The sequence below is a fragment of the Magallana gigas genome, chromosome 3 (genome assembly GCF_963853765.1).
Source record: "Magallana gigas chromosome 3, xbMagGiga1.1, whole genome shotgun sequence".
Classification (NCBI taxonomy): domain Eukaryota; kingdom Metazoa; phylum Mollusca; class Bivalvia; order Ostreida; family Ostreidae; genus Magallana; species Magallana gigas.
Window position 1 is genome coordinate 37,710,110 of NC_088855.1, and position 19,840 is coordinate 37,729,949.

At 33.0% G+C, this 19,840-nt stretch overlaps 1 protein-coding gene across 1 annotated transcript; it reads left to right on the plus strand.

Moving 5' to 3' along the window:
- Positions 1–822: 822 nt before the first annotated feature.
- On the plus strand, positions 823–19,437 carry LOC105345676 (ATP-dependent DNA/RNA helicase DHX36). The gene is made up of 28 exons (XM_034480115.2): positions 823–977; positions 1,457–1,681; positions 2,126–2,232; positions 2,530–2,612; positions 5,307–5,596; positions 5,988–6,124; positions 6,549–6,623; positions 6,863–6,958; positions 7,422–7,501; positions 8,625–8,699; positions 8,994–9,160; positions 9,961–10,042; positions 10,129–10,263; positions 11,212–11,314; positions 11,529–11,613; positions 11,979–12,102; positions 12,422–12,565; positions 13,907–14,024; positions 14,546–14,644; positions 14,752–14,925; positions 15,145–15,231; positions 15,711–15,788; positions 16,039–16,138; positions 16,525–16,612; positions 17,041–17,161; positions 17,590–17,676; positions 18,191–18,271; positions 18,712–19,437. Exons 1-28 carry the CDS (start codon positions 902–904, stop codon positions 18,898–18,900), a joined length of 3,306 nt encoding a protein of 1,101 aa, XP_034336006.2. The 5' UTR covers positions 823–901; the 3' UTR covers positions 18,901–19,437.
- Positions 19,438–19,840: the final 403 nt, after the last annotated feature.

Sequence of the window (19,840 nt, forward strand, 5' to 3'; positions counted from 1 at the left end):
AACTGTGAATTTTTTTTTCTGACCTTTACCCTTTCTATGATTTTACTTCTTTTTTTTTTTGTTTTGTTTCATATACAGTTGAACTTCAATATCTTGAACATTGATATCTTAAATACAATTGATATGTGATTTGTAAGTCCCAACCACTTATTTTTTAAGTATTTTATCCTTGATATCTCAAATACTTGGATTTATCAAAAATTTTAATCTCCCATCTAGTTCAAGATAATGAAGTTTGACTGTATTTTGTTGGAGCTTCAGAGACACACGTGTGTATCAGTATTCATGATAGTAATTGCACTGTCATACAATTTTTTGACATGTCTTATTTAGTATTTAGCTCAATTTAAAAAGAAACCGTTCAAGATATTCTGATAAAATAAAATTTTTATCAAAATTTGTGAGAACATTTCAACTGTCATTTTTCACTTTCATATATTATTGACATTTCTTTAAAGCAAGCATGCGCGGATCTAGAGGGGGGTCGGGGGGGTCCCGACCCCCCCTGGAAAATGAAAATTTATTAAATTTACATAGTAAAATTATCGCGAAAATATGCCTCGGACCCCCCCTGGCAAACACAATTATCCTTCGGACCTCCCCTGGAAAAATTTTCTGGATCCGCGCATGGCAAGGTAAAATAATTGGTTTGGAAGCCAATCATTCAGAAAACAGAAAAGTTGCACAAAAAATCTTAATATTATAAAGTACTGAGTGCAGTTATTTTGTACACAGTACGTGATCACAGGAGGCCCTGTGCAGTGATTTAGATGGGGTGTACGTTTGTGTTATAAATATGATAGTTCTCCGTTATATGTTATGTTTTAAATCATGAAACACGAAATGATAATCGTACGACTTATTAAATCCAGAAACGCCGGGAAAAAATGTTCCTCAAGTTATGTACAAGAGACAATTTCTTGAAAAGATATTGTCAAACGGGTTGAAGTCTGATTGTATCATTAAATTACCATACAGTAAGTGTAGTTGTGTGCATATATGTGATTGAATTTACGCAAAATTCATAAATTGATTTTATTCACTGAGTTTATAGCATGTAAGTTGAACAAATTCGGGTATTGATGTTTTATTCATTTTTTATTGCCCTCCGGCCCCTCGGACATATTTCAAGCAAAACAATTTTTTAGTGTCAGTTATAGAGCCTCTGTAAAAAGAACGTTAAAATTGTAATTCTTTTACTATACAATATTGCCATTGCGATTGTATGTATATAATTTGTAAACCAATGACTGATATTATGATATTGTATAACAGCTGTTTTAAGTACTATACAGAAATAAAATATTTGAAACCATGAGACACAGGCGTGGCAGCTAATGAATATAGGAAGAGTATATTAATACTTGTATGCCATTACAACTTTGCACATTAACATTTGAATGTGCAAGTACATTATATCTTTTACTTAAATATTCTTTAATATTGTACATCCCAGGTATGAGCTGGCATGGACGAAGAGGTGGATGGCGAGATGACCATGAGAACAGAGACAGACAGCAGCACCGTGGTTATAGGGATGGACCCAGGGGGCATGACAGATATACAGATAACAACGATGAGGGACAAGGGGAAGCTCCTCTACACAATGACAGATGGAGAAATCGTGGTTATGGTAGACCAGGCTATGGGCGGGGGCGTGGCAGGAACAATGACAACAAGGGTAAGTTTACAGTCTTCTGTACACATATTGAATTTTAATTTGGATTAGATTCCATTATTTTTGTGATGAAGCAGATTAAAGGATTTATGTCTGTTGATCTTTTTATATACCAGGTATACCGGTATGTCAGATGCCTTTATACAAATGTCTAATGGGGATCTGATACTTGATATTTTATACACGTGTTTCATATATTATATTCAAACTTGTTGAATCCATCAAAACCTTTTTTTTAATAAAAGTATGGAGAGAGAGACTCAGAGTTTGTTACCTAGCACAGGTTTAGTTTGTCATTCAATTTGTACAAGCATGTTAGACCGCACAACACACAGTGTGTGTTCGTATGTTCATTGAACATATGAATTAAGACAAATTTTGATTCCATTCTCCCTATGGTGGTTAAAAAAATGATGATTTCAACCGTGCTTTTTTTTTATTTACAAGGCGGCGGAAGAAGAGGAGGCAGACCAGAAGGGCTCAGGGGACGAGATATTGGAATGTTTTACGCAGCTCGAAGCAAGGCAAAGATGAAGGAAAGGGAGTTTCAAGAAGTACAGTAGAAACATTTGCTACCGTAACAATCAGAATCAATTAATAGTTATTTATTTTACAAAGTAGGATAATGCAAATCATTTGCATTTTTATCATGGTTGATTTTTTATTGATTATTGTTTTGATTATAATTGTTATAGGAATAAAGTTCAATAGTGAATGGAATTTGTACAGAGATATGAATTAATAAAATGTTATGATTACCTTGGAGTTGTTCATCCATCAAAGTTATAGCAGATGGAATTTTGCATAGAATACATTGTGTAAAATCACAGTATTTTTTTTTATGAATTTAGAGACCCCTTGTTGCCATGGAAACTAGTGACATGACAAAAATCCAAAGAGTATTGGATTTGGTCAAGGATAGCCCAGAGGAAAGGTACATACTAGATATATACGTAAAAAAGATTTAAAAGTTGTGTACATGTTATAGGTTTCAATACTGTAGACATGGAAAACATTATGGAGTTTTTAGCTCACCTGAGCCAAAGGCTCAAGTGAGCTTTTCTGATCACAATTTGTCCGTTGTCTGTCGTTGTCTTCGTTGTCGTTGTCGCCGTCGTCGTTGTTAACTTTTCACATTTTCATCTTCTCAAGAACCACTGGACAGATTTCAACCAAATTTGGCATAAAGCACCACTAGGTGAAGGGGATTCAAGTTTGTTCAAATGAAGTGCCACGCCCTTATTAAAGGGGAGATAATTGAGAATTATTAAAAATTTGTTGGTATTTTTCAAAAATCTTCTTCTCAAAAACTATTCAGCCGAGAAAGCTTAAACTTGTGTGGAGGCATCCTCAGGTAGTGCAGATTCACGTTTGTTCAAATCATGGTCCCCGGGGGTAGGGAGGGGCCACAAGAGGGGGATCAAGTTTTACATAGGAATATATAGAGAAAATCTTTTAAAATCTTCTTCTCAAAAACTATCAGGCCAGAAAAGCTCAAACTAAAATGGGAGCATCCTCAGGTAGTGTAGATTCAAGTTTGTTCAAATCATGGTTCCCAGGGGTAGGGTGGGGCCACAATTGGGGGATCAAGTTATACATAGGAATAAATGGAGAAAATCTTGAAAAATCTTCTTCTCAAAAACTATTAGGCCAGAAAAGCTCAAATTTAAATGGAAGCATTCTCAGGAAGTGTAGATTCAAGTTTGTTCAAATCATGGTCCCCAGGGGGTAGGGTGGGGCCACAATTGGGGGATCAAGTTTTACATAGGAATATATAGAGAAAATCTTTAAGAATCTTCTTCTCAAAAACTATTTGGCCAGAAAAGCTCAAATTTAAATGGAAGCATTCTCAGGAAGTGTAGATTCAAGTTTGTTCAAATAATGGTCCCCAGGGGGTAGGGTGGGGCCACAATTGGGGGATCAAGTTTTACATAGGAATATATAGAGAAAATCTTTCAAAATCTTCTTTTTAAAGACTATTTGGCCAGAAAAGCTTAAACTTGTGTAGAGGCATCCTCGGGTAGTGTAAATTCAAGTTTGCAAAATCACAGTCCCTAGTGGTAGGGCGGGACCGTGATGGCGGTTTGAATTTTTACATAGGAATATATAGAGAAAATCTTTAAATATATTCTGGGAAAGTTTTTGGTCCAAAACTCAGTACTTAGTGTGAAAGCACAGGTTATGAGATTAAAGGTTGATTTAAGTTTGATGAAACCATGATTACCTAGAGAATAGTGGGGCCACGAAATGGGGGGGGGGGGGGGGGGGTATATAGGAATAGAGAAAAATCTTAGAGGTACAACATCAAAAGGGGCTTGGTATTTACCAAAAAATAAGAGGTGGATAAAAATTGGCAGATTTTCAATTTTTTTTTAGCAAGATCTACTGTACTCAGTTGTCAAGATATTTTGATACTGTAATGCTAATTTGATCAGAATAAGGCAATTGTTGCTCAGGTGAGCGATGTGGCCCCTGGGCCTCTTGTTAATTTCACTATGTTCGCAATCAGACAATTTTCCATGAACATTAAGCCACTGTGAATATTCAACTGTGTATTTGCCATCTCTGTGTATGAAGCCTGACAGATGATATTGATAGATGTCCTAAGTTACCACTTGTTTATCGAAATCATAGTACTTTTAAAATAAGCATGAATATTATGTATGATTTAATACAACTAATGTAACTGAATTAACAACTTATTATAACAGAAAATTTGTTTCACATTTATCTTTTAACACCCTTCTGCGGCCATATCAAAGCCATTGTTGTGAAGATGTGTGCTTCCGGTAATTGTTGTTTATTATCTCTGACATCTTCCTTTCTGTGAAGACTCCAGAGCTCTATACCAATGTTGTCTGCAATTGGTATTCATATTAAGCAGGTTTTTTTTAAGATCAATTGATTCCATTTCCCCCAAAATTTTCAGGCCCAAAATGTCAGGTGTGCATTATACACCAGTGCATATTATCTTCAACAAAATACTTCAATTATTTTTCTAATAGTGTTTAATGGGTTTAAGACAGTAACTTAACATGATTCCAAAGAATAAAAATGTAAATGTATGGTTACATGTTCATTACTTACCAGATTTTTTTTTTAGAATCATGAATTCAATTATTCTATAATAAGAAATCGGTGTGAAATTAAAAACACCGTGAAAGGTACTAACTTAGAAAATCTTTAAATTTTAGACACATGGAATTAATGACCTTTACAGTTATATTCATGGTCATCAATTTTCGCAAACAGAGAAATAATAAGTATTTAGCATTTATCAGCCAATGTAGCTAAAACCAAACTGCTCTATATGTAAATAGAGGTTTGTCTTTAAATTTTAAAGTATCATTGCTAAATGGAGTCATAGCTAAAACTGTAAAGTTTGTGTATGGGGTATTAATGGACAGGTACACTGCAGACACATGTACCAGTAAGGGTTCGCCCCAGTAAGTGTTTGTGCAGAATTGTCTGTTGTGTCCTGTACTTCTTTTTATAATGTTATTTAAACTTTATTGCTCAATCCTGTAACCATGAATGGTAAATTTAAGAAACATGTTCATTGTATTTTTTAAAAGAATCTTCTGATTTTCAAAGGGAAGGCTAAGAAGATTTGTATTTAAATTTCAAGGGAGAGTGGAACAGAGTTGAGGCAGAGACCTGTTACAGCCCCACAGAAAACAACATCTATGACTTGGCAGAATCGTCATGAAGGAAGACCTTCCTCATCAAGAGGGGCCAGCAATGTCATCGAAGGACCTGGTGGGCTGGAATCAACAACGTCAACAGAGGAAAAGGAGGACAGTGCCACTTCTAGTGTGAAGGAAGAGGAGGAGGAGGGGCTTATTCTACCCAATATGGAGGAGATCAAGGAGCTTTCTGAGGAGATCGAACAGATTTTACCATCAGACTTTGATTTTGGTAGATAGTGCTGCATTACTTAATGGGACACTTTGTGATATTTATATATGCTATCGTATCAATTATTTTTTTTTAAATTTATACTGAACAGTACCAAACCATTAAGTCATTTACAAATATTTTCCATTACAAATTTCATTGGAGATACCTGAATTTTTAAGATGCATTTATTATACACAACTCTTGTTTGCTTCCTTGATAATAACTTTGACAAAACCCAGCTTTTAGCTTTTCCTTCTTTATATAGAGATGGGGGGGGGGGGGGTTCGAACACTGACATCCTACAGACCCTAAGGAGTTAACAATTATTCCACAATATATTTACATTAAAGCTCTAAAATTCTGTTGTAGATTTTCAGTAGCTTATGTATTAAATGTTTCAATTTTGCAGAGTTTGAGGAAGAGATTGAATCTCAGCCTTATCTTGATGCAAGCTTTAAGGAAGAGATGGAGGAAAAAATAAAGAGTTCTAAATATATGAAAATGTTATCAAGTAGGAAACGCCTACCTGCTTACAAACAGCGACAGGTAAAGGTTTCAGTGATATTTAATAACAAGAAACTAACTGTATATCAAAAGTAGAATGTGCAGCAATGATTGGGAAATACTAAGAAAAGTTTAGAATATTTGTTGACAATAATTTGGACATTTTCCAATTTATAGTAACAATTTTAAACGTGCGAACATTAATTTCAAATTTCACATAACAATTTTGGGTACCTGGTAAATCCAGTTAATCAAATAATTTTCCTTTTTCTGTAGTTTTTAATACTACTACTTACTAGTGCTAAGTACTCGTGATTTCCATCTAGAAATTCTGGAATGACATCTGTCAAATTTCAAAAAGAATTGTACAGTTGCTTCTAAAGTGAAGATTTTACCCTAATATATTTCAGCTCCAGTTGATGATTTCAATCTAATATTGACGTATCTCTCTATATCTTTGTTACAGGAAATCATTGATCTCGTTAACTCAAACCAGATCATTGTGTTGAGTGGTGAAACAGGGTGTGGCAAAACTACTCAGGTGAATATTAATCTACTGGGCATCTTCCACTGTGAATGGCTCAAATTTTGTTGCATTTCTGCATATTAAACTATATATATTAGACTCTCTTTATAAAGAAAAATTTGAAAGATTAAAAAACATGTACCAGTATCTGGTATTTTTATGCTTTTGTAAAGGGATTTAAAAGATTTGTTGTGAAATTATTTAAAACTAATACCTGTTATAATGAAATTTCTGGATGTAGTACCTTATTGTAGGTTCCACAATTTATATTAGACGATTACATTGAAAAAGGCAAAGGGTCTTTATGCAATGTTGTTTGTACCCAGCCACGAAGGATATCAGCTATTTCAGTAAGTGTTCAATTATGAATTGACAAGTTTTAAAATAACAATTTTATGACAGACCTGTGGTATGAACTACACATACAAAGAACAGTTGCAAATCCCAGTACAGTCAAACTATGGTATTACGGTAACTATTTTGAACATCTACCGGTGCATGTGTATATATACAGGTAGAATACTATGTGTACATGTATGTCAAAGTCAGTTGGAAATCCCAGCCACTGTTTATGTATTCTAATGTTGATATCTCAAATCTTTTGGTAACGTTGGGGATTATTTTCTCAACTCCTCCACTCCAAAATAGCAAGGTTTGACTGTATATATCCTTTTAAAGTTACTACAGTCATGTTTATTTAAAGAAAAAAAGTTAATGAAGGATAAAAAATATTTGTAACAGTGCATTCTCTATTTTTAATAGGTTGGTTCTGATGGATTTTGAGTCATTTTTACTCAATGCCTTGTTTTTCAGGTCGCTGAGAGAGTTGCTGATGAGAGAGGAGAAAAGCAATTAGAGCAATCATCTGTAGGCTACTCCATAAGATTAGAAAAGTATAAACATTTGTTTTAGTATTTTTTAGTTTTGACACCATAACTCAAAGCTTTATCATCATCATCATCATCATCATCATCATCATCATCATCATCATCATCATCATCTTCATCATCATCATTATCATCAAATTTTTACATAATCTGTTTTGATTTAGAAAAATTCCATTACAACACAGAAATAACAAAAATACGGCTGAAAAAGGATAGATATTCTGTAGATCAATGAATAGATAGTGTGACCGGGAGTTTTTCTTAAACTTTTTACATCATATGTTGACAACAATGTCAAACACAATACTTGATCCATTTTTGTGACGTCATATTTACTTAGTTGTCACATGATGTGTGCCTCCTAACATTGCAAAATGTCTGATTCAATCGATCGGCGCAGGTGATTAATGACATTAATCATAAATATTTTTAAGAAGTCATCATAAATATTTTTAAGAAAAATCCTTGTTATGCCATACACTTTGAAGTTCTTGCTTTGTCTTCAAATAGATATTTTGTTTATTAAAGATATTTTTAAAACATTTTGCCAAATCAGCAAAATAAGGCACCATTTTAGTACCATAATTTAAAGTGATTTACATAAAATCAAGGTAAATTCGTAGGTTTGCCAAGCATGATTTGCTTTGGAACTCCCATTCTCTACCAATTTTACTTAAAATATTCGAAAACTGTTTTGATCTTTCAACTGCACCACGCTGTTTTTAACATGCATTAAGTTCCTTCACTCATTGTTTACACGTAATAGGGAGAATCTCTAAACCACTAATTCATGAATAGTTTTTTACTTAAAATGAAGCATTTAATCTACAGATTTTTAATACTGATTATTGATATGAATGAAATATGTACTTCTAGCATGAACGGCAGCATCTATGTAAAGTAAACAAGCGGTTTTATTACAGACTAAATATAATTCACTTTTCAGCTTACGATACATTCCCTGAGACCTATTGAAAGGAATGCAGATCATGACGTCAAAGTTGATTATGACGTCATATTGTATGAAGTACAGACAAGTGACTTTCTACACATTGCTGTGGAAAGCCTTAACATACCCGCAAAGTAAAGTTGCTCAAAGGCCTTTTTATACATTTGCTTTTTTTTGTAGTCGCCTACCAAGAAAAAATGGCTCCATTTTGTTTTGTACTACAGGCATTATCCTAAGAAGACTAGAGTCTGATCAGTAAGTTTGTTGTTTTGTTTGTAACTTTTCTACATGCATTTCAGTACTAAGAGGCATTAAATGTACCTGTTAAGTTAACAAAATATCAGTAGTATGCATTTATATTTCTCATTTCTGTCTGTCCACAAAAATCAGTATTTTGCATGAAGCTTAACTGGACTTCAGTCGCAAGAAGAATTCATAACTACTGTAATTGTAACATGTCTTCTTTTTCCATATGCTGTTTGATAATCAACTATAGAATTGTGAAAATATTTCATGCAGTCTAGAAATTACTGTATTTTATGCTTAAAGAAAGTTGAAGTCTGTGTCTCACATCATCATTGATGAGGTGCACGAGCGGGACCTTCTCTGTGATTTCCTGATGGTGGTCGTGAAGGACTTGGTGGCTCTCCGTCCAGACCTGCGTGTCATTGTCATGAGCGCTACCCTCAATGCAGAAAAATTCTCACAGTATTTCAGTGAGTTTAGATATTTTCAAGCTTCATTTGTGCTACTCTAATTGCAGAGAAATTCTCACAGTACTTCAGTGAGTTTAGATATTTTCATTTGTCATGAGTGCCACTTTCTTTAAAGAGAAATTCTCAAAGTTTTTCAGTAAGTTTTAAATTTTTCAAACTTTTTTTGTCTCTAGTAGCAAAATATGCTCGTTGTGAAAAAATATCAGTCTTTCATAAAAGGCAAGCAACAGAATTGATATTTTTATATATGTACAAAAATATATAGAACGGTATTGGTCATAGAATCCCAGTTTTAAAGAACTGGACTGATAACGTGGGATCTTTGACCTTTATTCAGCTTAATTATACATTAACATATACATGTACCATGTCCTTAAACGTACAATGTAGGTTAAATCTCTATTTCTTTCTTTTTCATTCCTACATTGATACTCAATATGTAGAATGATCATAACCCTTTATCTTTATGTTGTACTGCTGTATTTAGTACTGTAAATTTCTAATTAAACACGAGGAATTAATATCCGCGTAAAATTGCGAGAAGCCTTCTCGCCAATTCTAAAATCTCGCTTTTAATTTTCGGACACATGTAAACTACATGATCGAAATATGATAAAATTTCGGTTTTCGCAATTTTATGTTCTCGCGATTTGATGGAAATCGTGGAATTAAGTACTCGCATATAATAAGGAATCTACAGTATTGAAAATAATAATTTTAGCATTTAGATGTTTTCTTTCAAGGAATTGAAAATGTTCAAAATTTTGAAACGTCATCAGATTGAATATTTACATTTGTAGATAACTGTCCTCACATCAATATTCCTGGATTTACCTTCCCTGTCAAACAACATTTCCTGGAAGATGTGATTCAACTTACAAAGTAAGCAACCTATTATTAGTACATGAACTTAGACATATCTATTTCTGGATTGATTGATTTTGAGAATTGGAAATAAAATTCCACAGGTATAGACCTGATCCAGAACCCACCCAAAGACATAAATCTAAAAGATATCCAAAATGGAAGAAGTATATGATGGAGGAGGAGGAACAAGAGGAGTGGAACATGAAGGCCTGGGCCAGAAATCTGCCCACAGATCAGTAAGTGGCATATAGGTATAGAAATTGCATGGGCTCGAAATCTGACAAAAGACCAATACGTAGCATATCGGTATAGAAAATGCCTGGGCCAGAAGTCTACCCACTGATCAGTAAGTAGCATATAGGTATAGAGAATGCCTGGGCCAGAAATCTGCCAACAGATCATTAAGTAGCATTATATAGGTATACAAAAGCGTGGGCTCAAAATCTGACAAAAGACCAGAATGTAGCATATACCGGTAGGTATAGAAAATGTGTGAGCTTGAAATCTGACAAAAGACCAGTAAGAAGCATATACCGGTAGGTATAGAGAATGCCTGGGCCAGAAATCTGCCCACTGATCATTAATAAGCATGTAGGTATAGAACATGTGTGGGCTAGGAATCTGCCCACAGATCAGTAAGTGGCATGTAGGTATAGAAAATGAAGGCCTGGGCCAGAAATCTGCCAATTGATCAGTAAGTAGCATATATATATAGGTATAGAAATGTGTGGGCCAGCAGTCTGCCCACAGATCAGAAAGAAGCATATAGGTATAGAAAATGTGTGGGCCAGAAATCTCCCCACAGACCGATATAGAAAATGAAGGAGAACAGTTGGTAACATATAAAGGCTCTGCTAACCTAAAAGTAATTAAAAAAGAAAGAAGGTGAGAGAAAAACTGGTACAAGAATGTTATGATAATTATTTTGATGCAAAAAAATCCCTCTTCCTGTTTGAACTAATGAAGTAGACAAGTAGTGATATTTACAGTGCTCATACATGCATATATTTTTGTTCCCCTACTGCCATAGATATAAATGATTAATTGTTAAAAGTGATTCAAATTAGTGGTGAAATCTTCACTTGAAAAACTACAGTTTCCATGACCAAATGTTAGCACAAATACATGATTGTGTTGTTTCATGTTGAATTTTTGATATTGGTAACAGATAAATTTTCATGCAGATACTCTCCAAACACAATATCAGCACTGACGCAGATAGATACAAAGAAAATTAACTTGGATCTTGTCATGGAGCTATTGCGTCATATTGTTAACAAAATGGAGGTGAATATTAACTCAAAAATAATTCAAAATCAAAGAAATATTATTTATAATTTATTATATTGAATTTGAAGTTTGCTTATTTTTTACTTTTTACAGTATATGCACATGTATTTGATTTTGTATGTGTTTTCAAACTCTATGTACATGATAACTGATTTCATTAAATTTTGTTCTAGTTTCAGAAGATACAAAATTTCCATTATTTCCATTTCAGGATGGAGCTGTGTTAGTTTTTGTTCCAGGATGGAAAGAAATATCAGATTTGAATAAGCTTTTATTGGAAGATTCACGGATAAATTGTAAATGTTTTTAAATATCGGTACTACTAGTATACAATTTAAGAAAACCCATTATAGTCATATGTAAACATATTCAGAATTATAAAAATATTGATTTTTTCTATGCACTGGTAACAAGAGCTAGTCATGCATTTCTTCATATATCTTTATCATTATCTTTAAAAGTACATTGCAAACAATATGTGTTAACACCATAAAAAGGCAAAAAAGCACCCCGTTTTGTTGAATGTATGGTAAATCAATAAGGCTTGTTTTTACGATTTAGTTTTAAACTTTTTGATCAATTTATTTACTCTACCAAAGCTTGTACCTAATTTTGACCAAATGAATATACATGGACAATGATCAATTCTTTTTTTTTACAGCTAGAGATCTGCGCATTGTGCCTCTTCACTCTCTGATGCCCACTGTGAACCAAAGAGACATTTTTGAAAGACCTCCTGCAGGAATTCGGAAGATTGTCATTGCTACCAACATAGCAGAGACAAGGTGGGCTGTTGTCTATTGTATATGTAACTGTATTGCATCTAATTGATGTAAAATAGTTCTAGTTCTATACATTTCTATAGAAAATAAAATGTGAAAACTCAGTTACAACAAGTGACTAAATACAATTACGCTTCTGAGCCTTCAGAGCCCTGTCACTGATTTTGTTGTACATGTATGACTCTTTAAATGATTTAATGTAAGTGAAAGATTTTGGCTTTATCTCTAATTTTGTTGTTTATTTTTGTAGTACATGTATTACTATTCATGATATTGTGAACTCAGACCTTGTCACTGATTTCATTGTTTTTTATTTTTGTAGTATAACTATTGATGATATTGTGTATGTCATTGACTGTGGCTTTGTGAAGGTCAAGGACTTTAACCCAGAAAAAGGACTTCAGACTTTGGAGAGTTTTCCTGTATCACGTGCTAATGCTCAGCAGCGCAAAGGCAGGGCTGGGAGGTACAGTGTTTAATTGAGATCAATCAGCCATCACACTAAAAAAAATTCAATTAAAAAATTCAGTTGTGTCATGAAATATTCATCAAACACTACAAATGCTAGTTTTTTTCAGACTTCATTTCAGTAAATGATAAATAATAATTTTTTGAATAACTGCTCATAAAACATGTCACTCAACACACTACTTTTTTACTAAGATCAAAAATAGATTCAAACAGCAAAGTACATGTACAAAAGAAAGTTTTAATCAGATAAAAAATGAGCAGAAAATGGAGAGGAAAATAAGAAAATATACATGTAAAATGCATTACTCTGGAATGCAAATGATGTATCAGTGTTTTATTTTTTGCATTCATGCAGATAGTTTGAGTTATTTTAATTTCAATACTGGGAGGTGGTGATTCTGAACTAACTAGTATGGCAAAAGAAAGTTATCCAGATCCATTACTGATGCAAAGTTTTGTTTTATTTACATACATTTAAATGGAAAATTATAAATACATGAACAGTTAATTGAGAAATAAAGTACGAGTTTTCGTGAATGTTGCAGAATAACCTCCGAGGTCGAGAAATGTTGTTTTGAAATATAAAAGCCGAGGCGTTAGCCGAGGCTTTTATATTTCAGACAACATTTCGAGACCGAGGAGGTTATCCTGCAACATTCACGATAACAAGAACTTTATTTCTATTCTACTAACAGCTCAGTATTTCTACAGATCATTTCTCCTATAGAGGGACGATCTAGGTCATTTTGACAGCTGTTCCGTGTAACCCCAATGGTTTTGTTAGTAATGTTTACATGTGTATCGATCAAAAGAATCACATGCAGACGACATAATTTTTCTTTGGATTTTTAATACTCTTTACTTATTTATAAAATATCTTTGAATCATGTTCCTAATATTTTAAGGGCAATTTAATACGATAATTACTACTACACGTTATATATTTTATGTAAAAACACGCAGTGAAAATGTGCAAGGGAGGTCCTAGGAACAGCCGTATTGATCTCTTAAAAATAAACATTTGAGGCAATACACATCGTTTTGACTGGAACTAACACGTGAAATTGACATGGTTTTAAAATTTTTACGGTTTGAAGTTGTACTTTCATGATCAGTGCGAGACAAATAGGTATTTCTGATCTAATAATTTACTGATGACGTTCGTGGTATATTGGAGAATAATGTCCGCGGCATCTCTTTGATCTCGGCAATAACTGTAGTAGAATTCATTGTACACCCTTAGAAATGCACTTTCTGTTGCTAAGCTTTAATCATTTAACCTTATTTGTGTATGTCTTTGCAATTACATGTGCATGTATAATATTTCCTTCAATAGAGTGCAGGCTGGCCACTGTTTCCATCTGTTCACAAGCCTTCAGTATGCAGAAATGAAGGAGTACATAGCTCCGGAGATACTAAGGACCAGATTAGAGGAGCTTTGTTTGATGATAAAGGTAGCTGCCATACATTTCAAATAGACTAGTGTTAATTCTTTGACAAGATTAAGGACTTCTAACTTCTTCATCACATAAGATCCAGCTTTGACCTTTTGACCTGAAAATCAATAGTTTTACTCAATCATTCTGGCCAACATTTGAAATTTGAATTAAGTTCATTAAAGGAAAATTACAAGAATTGGTATATCAGGATGTTAGTTGATGAATATTTGTGATGATTCTAGAAGTAAACCATATGACCAGATATCTTGTTGACCTGATAAAACTGATGATCCTGGTCAGCTTGTGTATGAAATTAGTTTACCAGCAATACCAATAAACATGTGAAAATCATTTTGTCCTCTTCTTTTAACGGATAATGATTGATTATTATTGAGACAATCCTTTTATTGTAGGTTAGGATTAATTCATTGATAATTTTTTCCTCCTTGTTATCATAGAATTATAATTTTGACATTTAGGTAATATATAAATGTATTCCATAAGCAAAATTTACAGTGAGATATATATACTTGTAGATACTGAAATTGGGAAAGATAGAATCTTTTGTCAACAAGGCTCTAGATGTTCCTTCTGCAGAGGCCGTGAAAGCCGCCATTGTCAACCTACAAAATCTTGTAAGTCAGTGTAAATCTTAAGGATGTAAGGCAGAATTTACACTCTTTGTTGATTTTAATCACCAGCATCTGTCTGAAATGTCTGAGTCTGAAATGTAATTTTCCAGCAAGCTTTGGATGACAATGAAGAGTTGCTTCCCTTGGGGTATCACCTGGCTCGACTTCCACTTGACCCTCACACTGGCAAAATGATCCTGTTTTCTGCCATGTTTGGCTGTCTGGATCCTATCTGCCTGATTGCTGCCTGCCTCAATTTCAAGTCACCTTTTTTTACCCCTCTGGTAAGCATTCTTAAATTTTTACATACTGTCATGAAATGAATGTGGCAAAAAGTGGTAGGCTTGAGGACTTAAGACAAGAGGTTTCTATTGTTGTCAGTCTAATTAAAATCATATCCTAGGATATGCTTACTGTCCTTGTGATCAATGTGAGCTGATACAAGAATCTGATTTTAATCAGATTGTACCTATTGTTGTTGCCATGTCCTTTTTTATTTGAAGGGCAAAGAAGCTCAAGCAGATCGATGCAGGAAAGCCCTTGCTGGAGACAGCCCTAGTGATCATATCATGCTGCTTAAAGCCTTCAAGGTAATATCTGATACCGGTACATGTTTAATGATCATTGCAGACTTTAAAAATTTTATTTTTACCATTTTTGTTGTGGGAAGAGTTAGAATTTTATCAAATGAGATCCATAAAGAGACTGAGAATAACCAAATAAGATTAGGTATTTACCATATTTAAAAAGATATTCATTGGAGAGATTTTTTTTAACATGATATTTGATCTGACACCTTCAAATCCAGTAGAAGTTATTTTTCATGTAAAATAAAAGTTTCATTGCATAATATTCTTTAAAAAAAAGTATTCATCAATTTATACATGTAGTATACTAAGACTGATTAGAAGAGAAAATTATAAGTTGTATCAAGTTCATAAGGAGGGTAACATGAAGGATCAGAGTATGTACCTTTTAATTATTGTGCTAGACCCTAGACGAGTACATGTGTTTATCATAGAAGGCAGTGCACTGGATGTAAAATAAGCTACATGTATTTAAATTTCAGAAATGGGAAATTGCTTCAAGGAACGGAAATGGTAGAAAGTTTTGTTATGATAATTTCATGTCTGAGAATGTATGCAAGGTTGGTACAGTACAATTATCCCAGTTATTACTTCTCATTTTAGATAGATTTTTTTGTTTTCATTATATTATGAAAATTCAATAAAACTATCATATAATATTGTAATTTTGAATGCAGTGTTGGTACAGTAACCATTATACCAGTAAATACTTCTAATTTTAGATAGATTTCTAAAATTTTACTTTTTTATGAAAATTCAATAAAATTATCATTTTGTGTTACAAGTAACATGTAAAATTTGATATTGCAGATGTTGATGAAAATGAAAAAGCAGTTTGCAGAGCTGTTGTATAATATTGGATTTGTAAACTCTCTAGATCCAAGAAATAAAGTAGCTAACATTCATTCAGGTATAATAACCTAAAACAGGTCTAAGAAAATTATCATCTTACCGTAAACTTCCTGAATTTAGTGGTTATCATACTTTGATGCATTTCTATATTATTCTCAATGCTAATTTGAGTAAAAAATACTTGTCATATTAGCACAAGTATTTGAATTAGTTACGTATCTTTGTTTATAGAATGCACCAAATTAGTTATTTTGCGATTCAGAGAAAGTGTGTGATTGTACTAGAATGTGCTAGTTTATGTAGGTTTACATTATCCATCATTATTTTCATCCTCGATGCATGTCTAAATGTTGCTATTTCTTTAGGGTTTAGGATTACATCTCATTTAAAAATAACTGGCACTTCCACTATTTACATGTAATTGGTCTGGGTTTTGTTTTCCAGACAATGAAAACTTGATAACTGCTGTGATATGTGCTGGGCTTTATCCCAATATTGCCAAAGTCCATAGAGTGGCCAAACCTAACAGAAGGTAAAATATGTCAATGATACATTTATACTTGAGGTAGTTTCGGCTATATGGACATTGAATATTGGCCTAGGTAGCTCAGTCTTAGAGCACCTGACAAAAGATTCAGAGATACAGGCTTTATTTCCGGGTCCACCCATTTATATAATTATTTTTTTGAAATGAATGTTCATTCTTTATTTCCCACTGCAAATAAAAGGCTAAATCTTTATAAGTACTGTGCACATGATTAAAAATTTCACTTTGATAAGTCTTAAAACTGCTAATTTAGATTGTATTTGGATACATAATAGATGAGTAATTGAATCATAAGTTTGAGATAATTATCTTTAGCTTTACAAATACAGTACATGTACCTCTTCTTCAGTCATTTTTTGTATACTTTTTTCACTGTACATGTATAAACATGTTTATGTATTTTCATTTCCTAGCACTGTGTCAGTTATTCTGCAGAATGGGACCAAAGGTTACCTCCATAAAGGGTCCGTTAATGCCAACGAGACATATTTTCCATCAAAATGGCTGATTTATCACAAAGTTATGAAAACAATGGTAATACATGTGCTAAACCCTTTTCTTATGTAATTATCAATTTTAGAAGAATAATTTCTCATATTTGCATGTACATGTATTTCAAGTAGGCTTAGTACTTAAACATACATATACTACCTGAGAGTTGCCACTTACCAGTAGCAGCAACAAAGGTTGAAGAACTTTGTTAAACTTACTGAAGCCTCATTAAAATTCAGTTATTTTATTCATAGACTTAAAAGTAAAACAAATGTGTTTTTATCATACAACAAAGTTGAGTTTTTTCCTTAGCGTGTAATTCTCTAAAACCATTAGAATAAGAAGAAAAAGCTGTCAGATTAAGATAAAGAAACTTTTGAATAGGTAATATGTCTTATATTTGCAATTGTGTTTTGATATTTGAATGTATAAATAATAATACTTATTGAAATACATGTATTTATTTTCAGGCAGTGAACGTTTATGACTGTAGTGTGGTTTCGCCATACCCTTTGCTATTCTTTGGCGGCAAAATTTCATTCTCTGTTACAAATGTGGTGAGTCAGATTTTAATTTCATTTCAGTTAATAAGGTCAGGTAAAATTGTTGTTTAGATTTTCATCCATATTTGCAAAAACCATGGGGGGATTTTTTTTATTCTTAGAAATATTTATTTTACTTTCTTTTTAGACCATTACCCATCATAACTTACAAATATGTTCATATCAATATACCTGTCAGAACAATTATCACAGGAATAAAATAACATGTCAGTCTATCAAGTGCCTTTGAATTTTATCTATTTGAAAATTTCTGATGTATTCTTTTTTCATATTTTTTTTTCAAATATAAATAATACTGGGGCAGGATGCTTTTAGAGGGATGGGAAGGGAGGAGAAGGACTTTTATGTAGACATTTTTCCTTCTTCTCTTACATATACATTTTACAGAATTTGAATTAAATACCGCTAATTACTATGTGCATGTATATAGCATCATATCCTGTTTGTAATGAATCACCTCCATTTTTGAATGCACAATTTTTTAACACTTGTAAATTTAACTCAACAGAAAGGAAGAGACAGAGAATGCGTGGAAATTGATGGTTGGATCCCCTTTTGGACAGAGAGAGCAACTTATGATCTAGTCAAGGTACGCTCATGATTTATCAATTTGACTATTGAAATCCTAGTGATATGGAGAGTTTATTTTAGAATGAATATCTATGTGCAGTCACATTTCACCAAGAATACTTCTGCACTATGTCCGATTTATGAGATAATCTGTACTGTTAAAAAACTTTCGAGCTTTGAGGCAATAAAGGGTTCTCAAAGTCTTTTATGAAATGAGAAGTATTGTATTTTAAATAAAAACAAAATAAGATATATAATGAAAATGCAGGGGTTATTGTTAAGAAAATAATATTCATTCATATCCCATGATTTCTAAAAGATAAATGCCAACAAGTATTGACCAGGGAGATTCAATTAGCATGTATACTGAATACCAATAATCAGTGTTTTGACGATAAGCTTCAAATGTTTCTCTTTGCATTCATGTTTAGTAATTTAACTCTCACACACAATTTCCAGGACCTAAGGAAACAGTTGGATAAAATTCTAGAGGACAGAATTGTGTCACCACGGGCGGTTGATCTGACAGTCAGCTCCAAGGAACAGGTCATCATTAACGCCATCGTCGACCTCATCTCCAAGGAGGAGGTCACCCATCACGACTTCAGGGACGACGACCAATGGGACTCTAATGAGGTGGATTACTGAGGACCAGCAAAGTCTTAATGATGAAATTCCCAAGGGCTGGTACAAAATGGTACAGGTCAGAGAAAATGGTACAGCTTACTGGTATGTGTACCAATACATGTACCTTAAGCCATGTGATCAAAAGGAGGATTGTTGCCAAAATCTCCTTGTGGAAGAAACATTGGACGTTTCTTATTTTATTGGTTTAAGAATTTTTTTTATTCTTATGATTCTTTAGGAGAGAACATTTATAGGCATATTGCCTGCTGACTGCTGTTTAATCCTCTTTGATGTATTTTTATATACTTATATAAAACACTTCTTAAATCAAATGAAATAAATTATATTCTAATGAAATTTACATAAAAATTTATGATCATTACTTCTTTACTGAAACACTAGATACAGTTTTATTTATTGAACAGTACATGTTTTACAAAATTTATTAAGTGTACAAATGTACATGCCAGATATTTTTTTCCGCAAATTCATTTTTTTTTGTTGACAAAGATGTTTTTTTCCTTATTTTCTATAACTGAATAAAAGATTAAAACTTCATTTGTTATTTTATTTGAAAACAATGCACGGCTTTATGGAATGAACAGAAATAAGTAATTTTGGTATATGAAATTGATAAACATAAAACAAAACTTGGAATTGTTTTTATTTTGGTTTGTGTTTAACTTTCAATCAAGAAGTCAAGAGTCACAGACAAACCGCTATTGCCATGAAATTTTAAGATCTTGACAGGACACCTAATCTGTTCAAATTTTGAGTTATACATGTATCTGCAGATTTGAATTTTCGTAACAACAGTTCGTAGTTTTAAATTGTTTGTGCTCCTTCCTTTTAAAAAAAAAATTATTATGATATTGTTTATTTTACAAAGTGATCAGTCAATGCGAATAGTATTACTACAAGAACTAAGTATGCAGTACTTCCCCTGACTGTGACCTTAACT

What these genes read in the sequence shown, in the direction of transcription:
- LOC105345676 (XM_034480115.2), top strand. Translation starts at nt 902, where the DNA reads ATGTACAAGAGACAATTTCTTGAAAAGATATTGTCAAACGGGTTGAAG. An exon ending in GGAAGATTCACGGATAAATT is followed by an intron (nt 11,614 to 11,978) that starts GTAAATGTTTTT and finishes TTTTTTTTACAG; the next exon opens with CTAGAGATCTGCGCATTGTG. An exon ending in ACCAACATAGCAGAGACAAG is followed by an intron (nt 12,103 to 12,421) that starts GTGGGCTGTTGT and finishes TTATTTTTGTAG; the next exon opens with TATAACTATTGATGATATTG.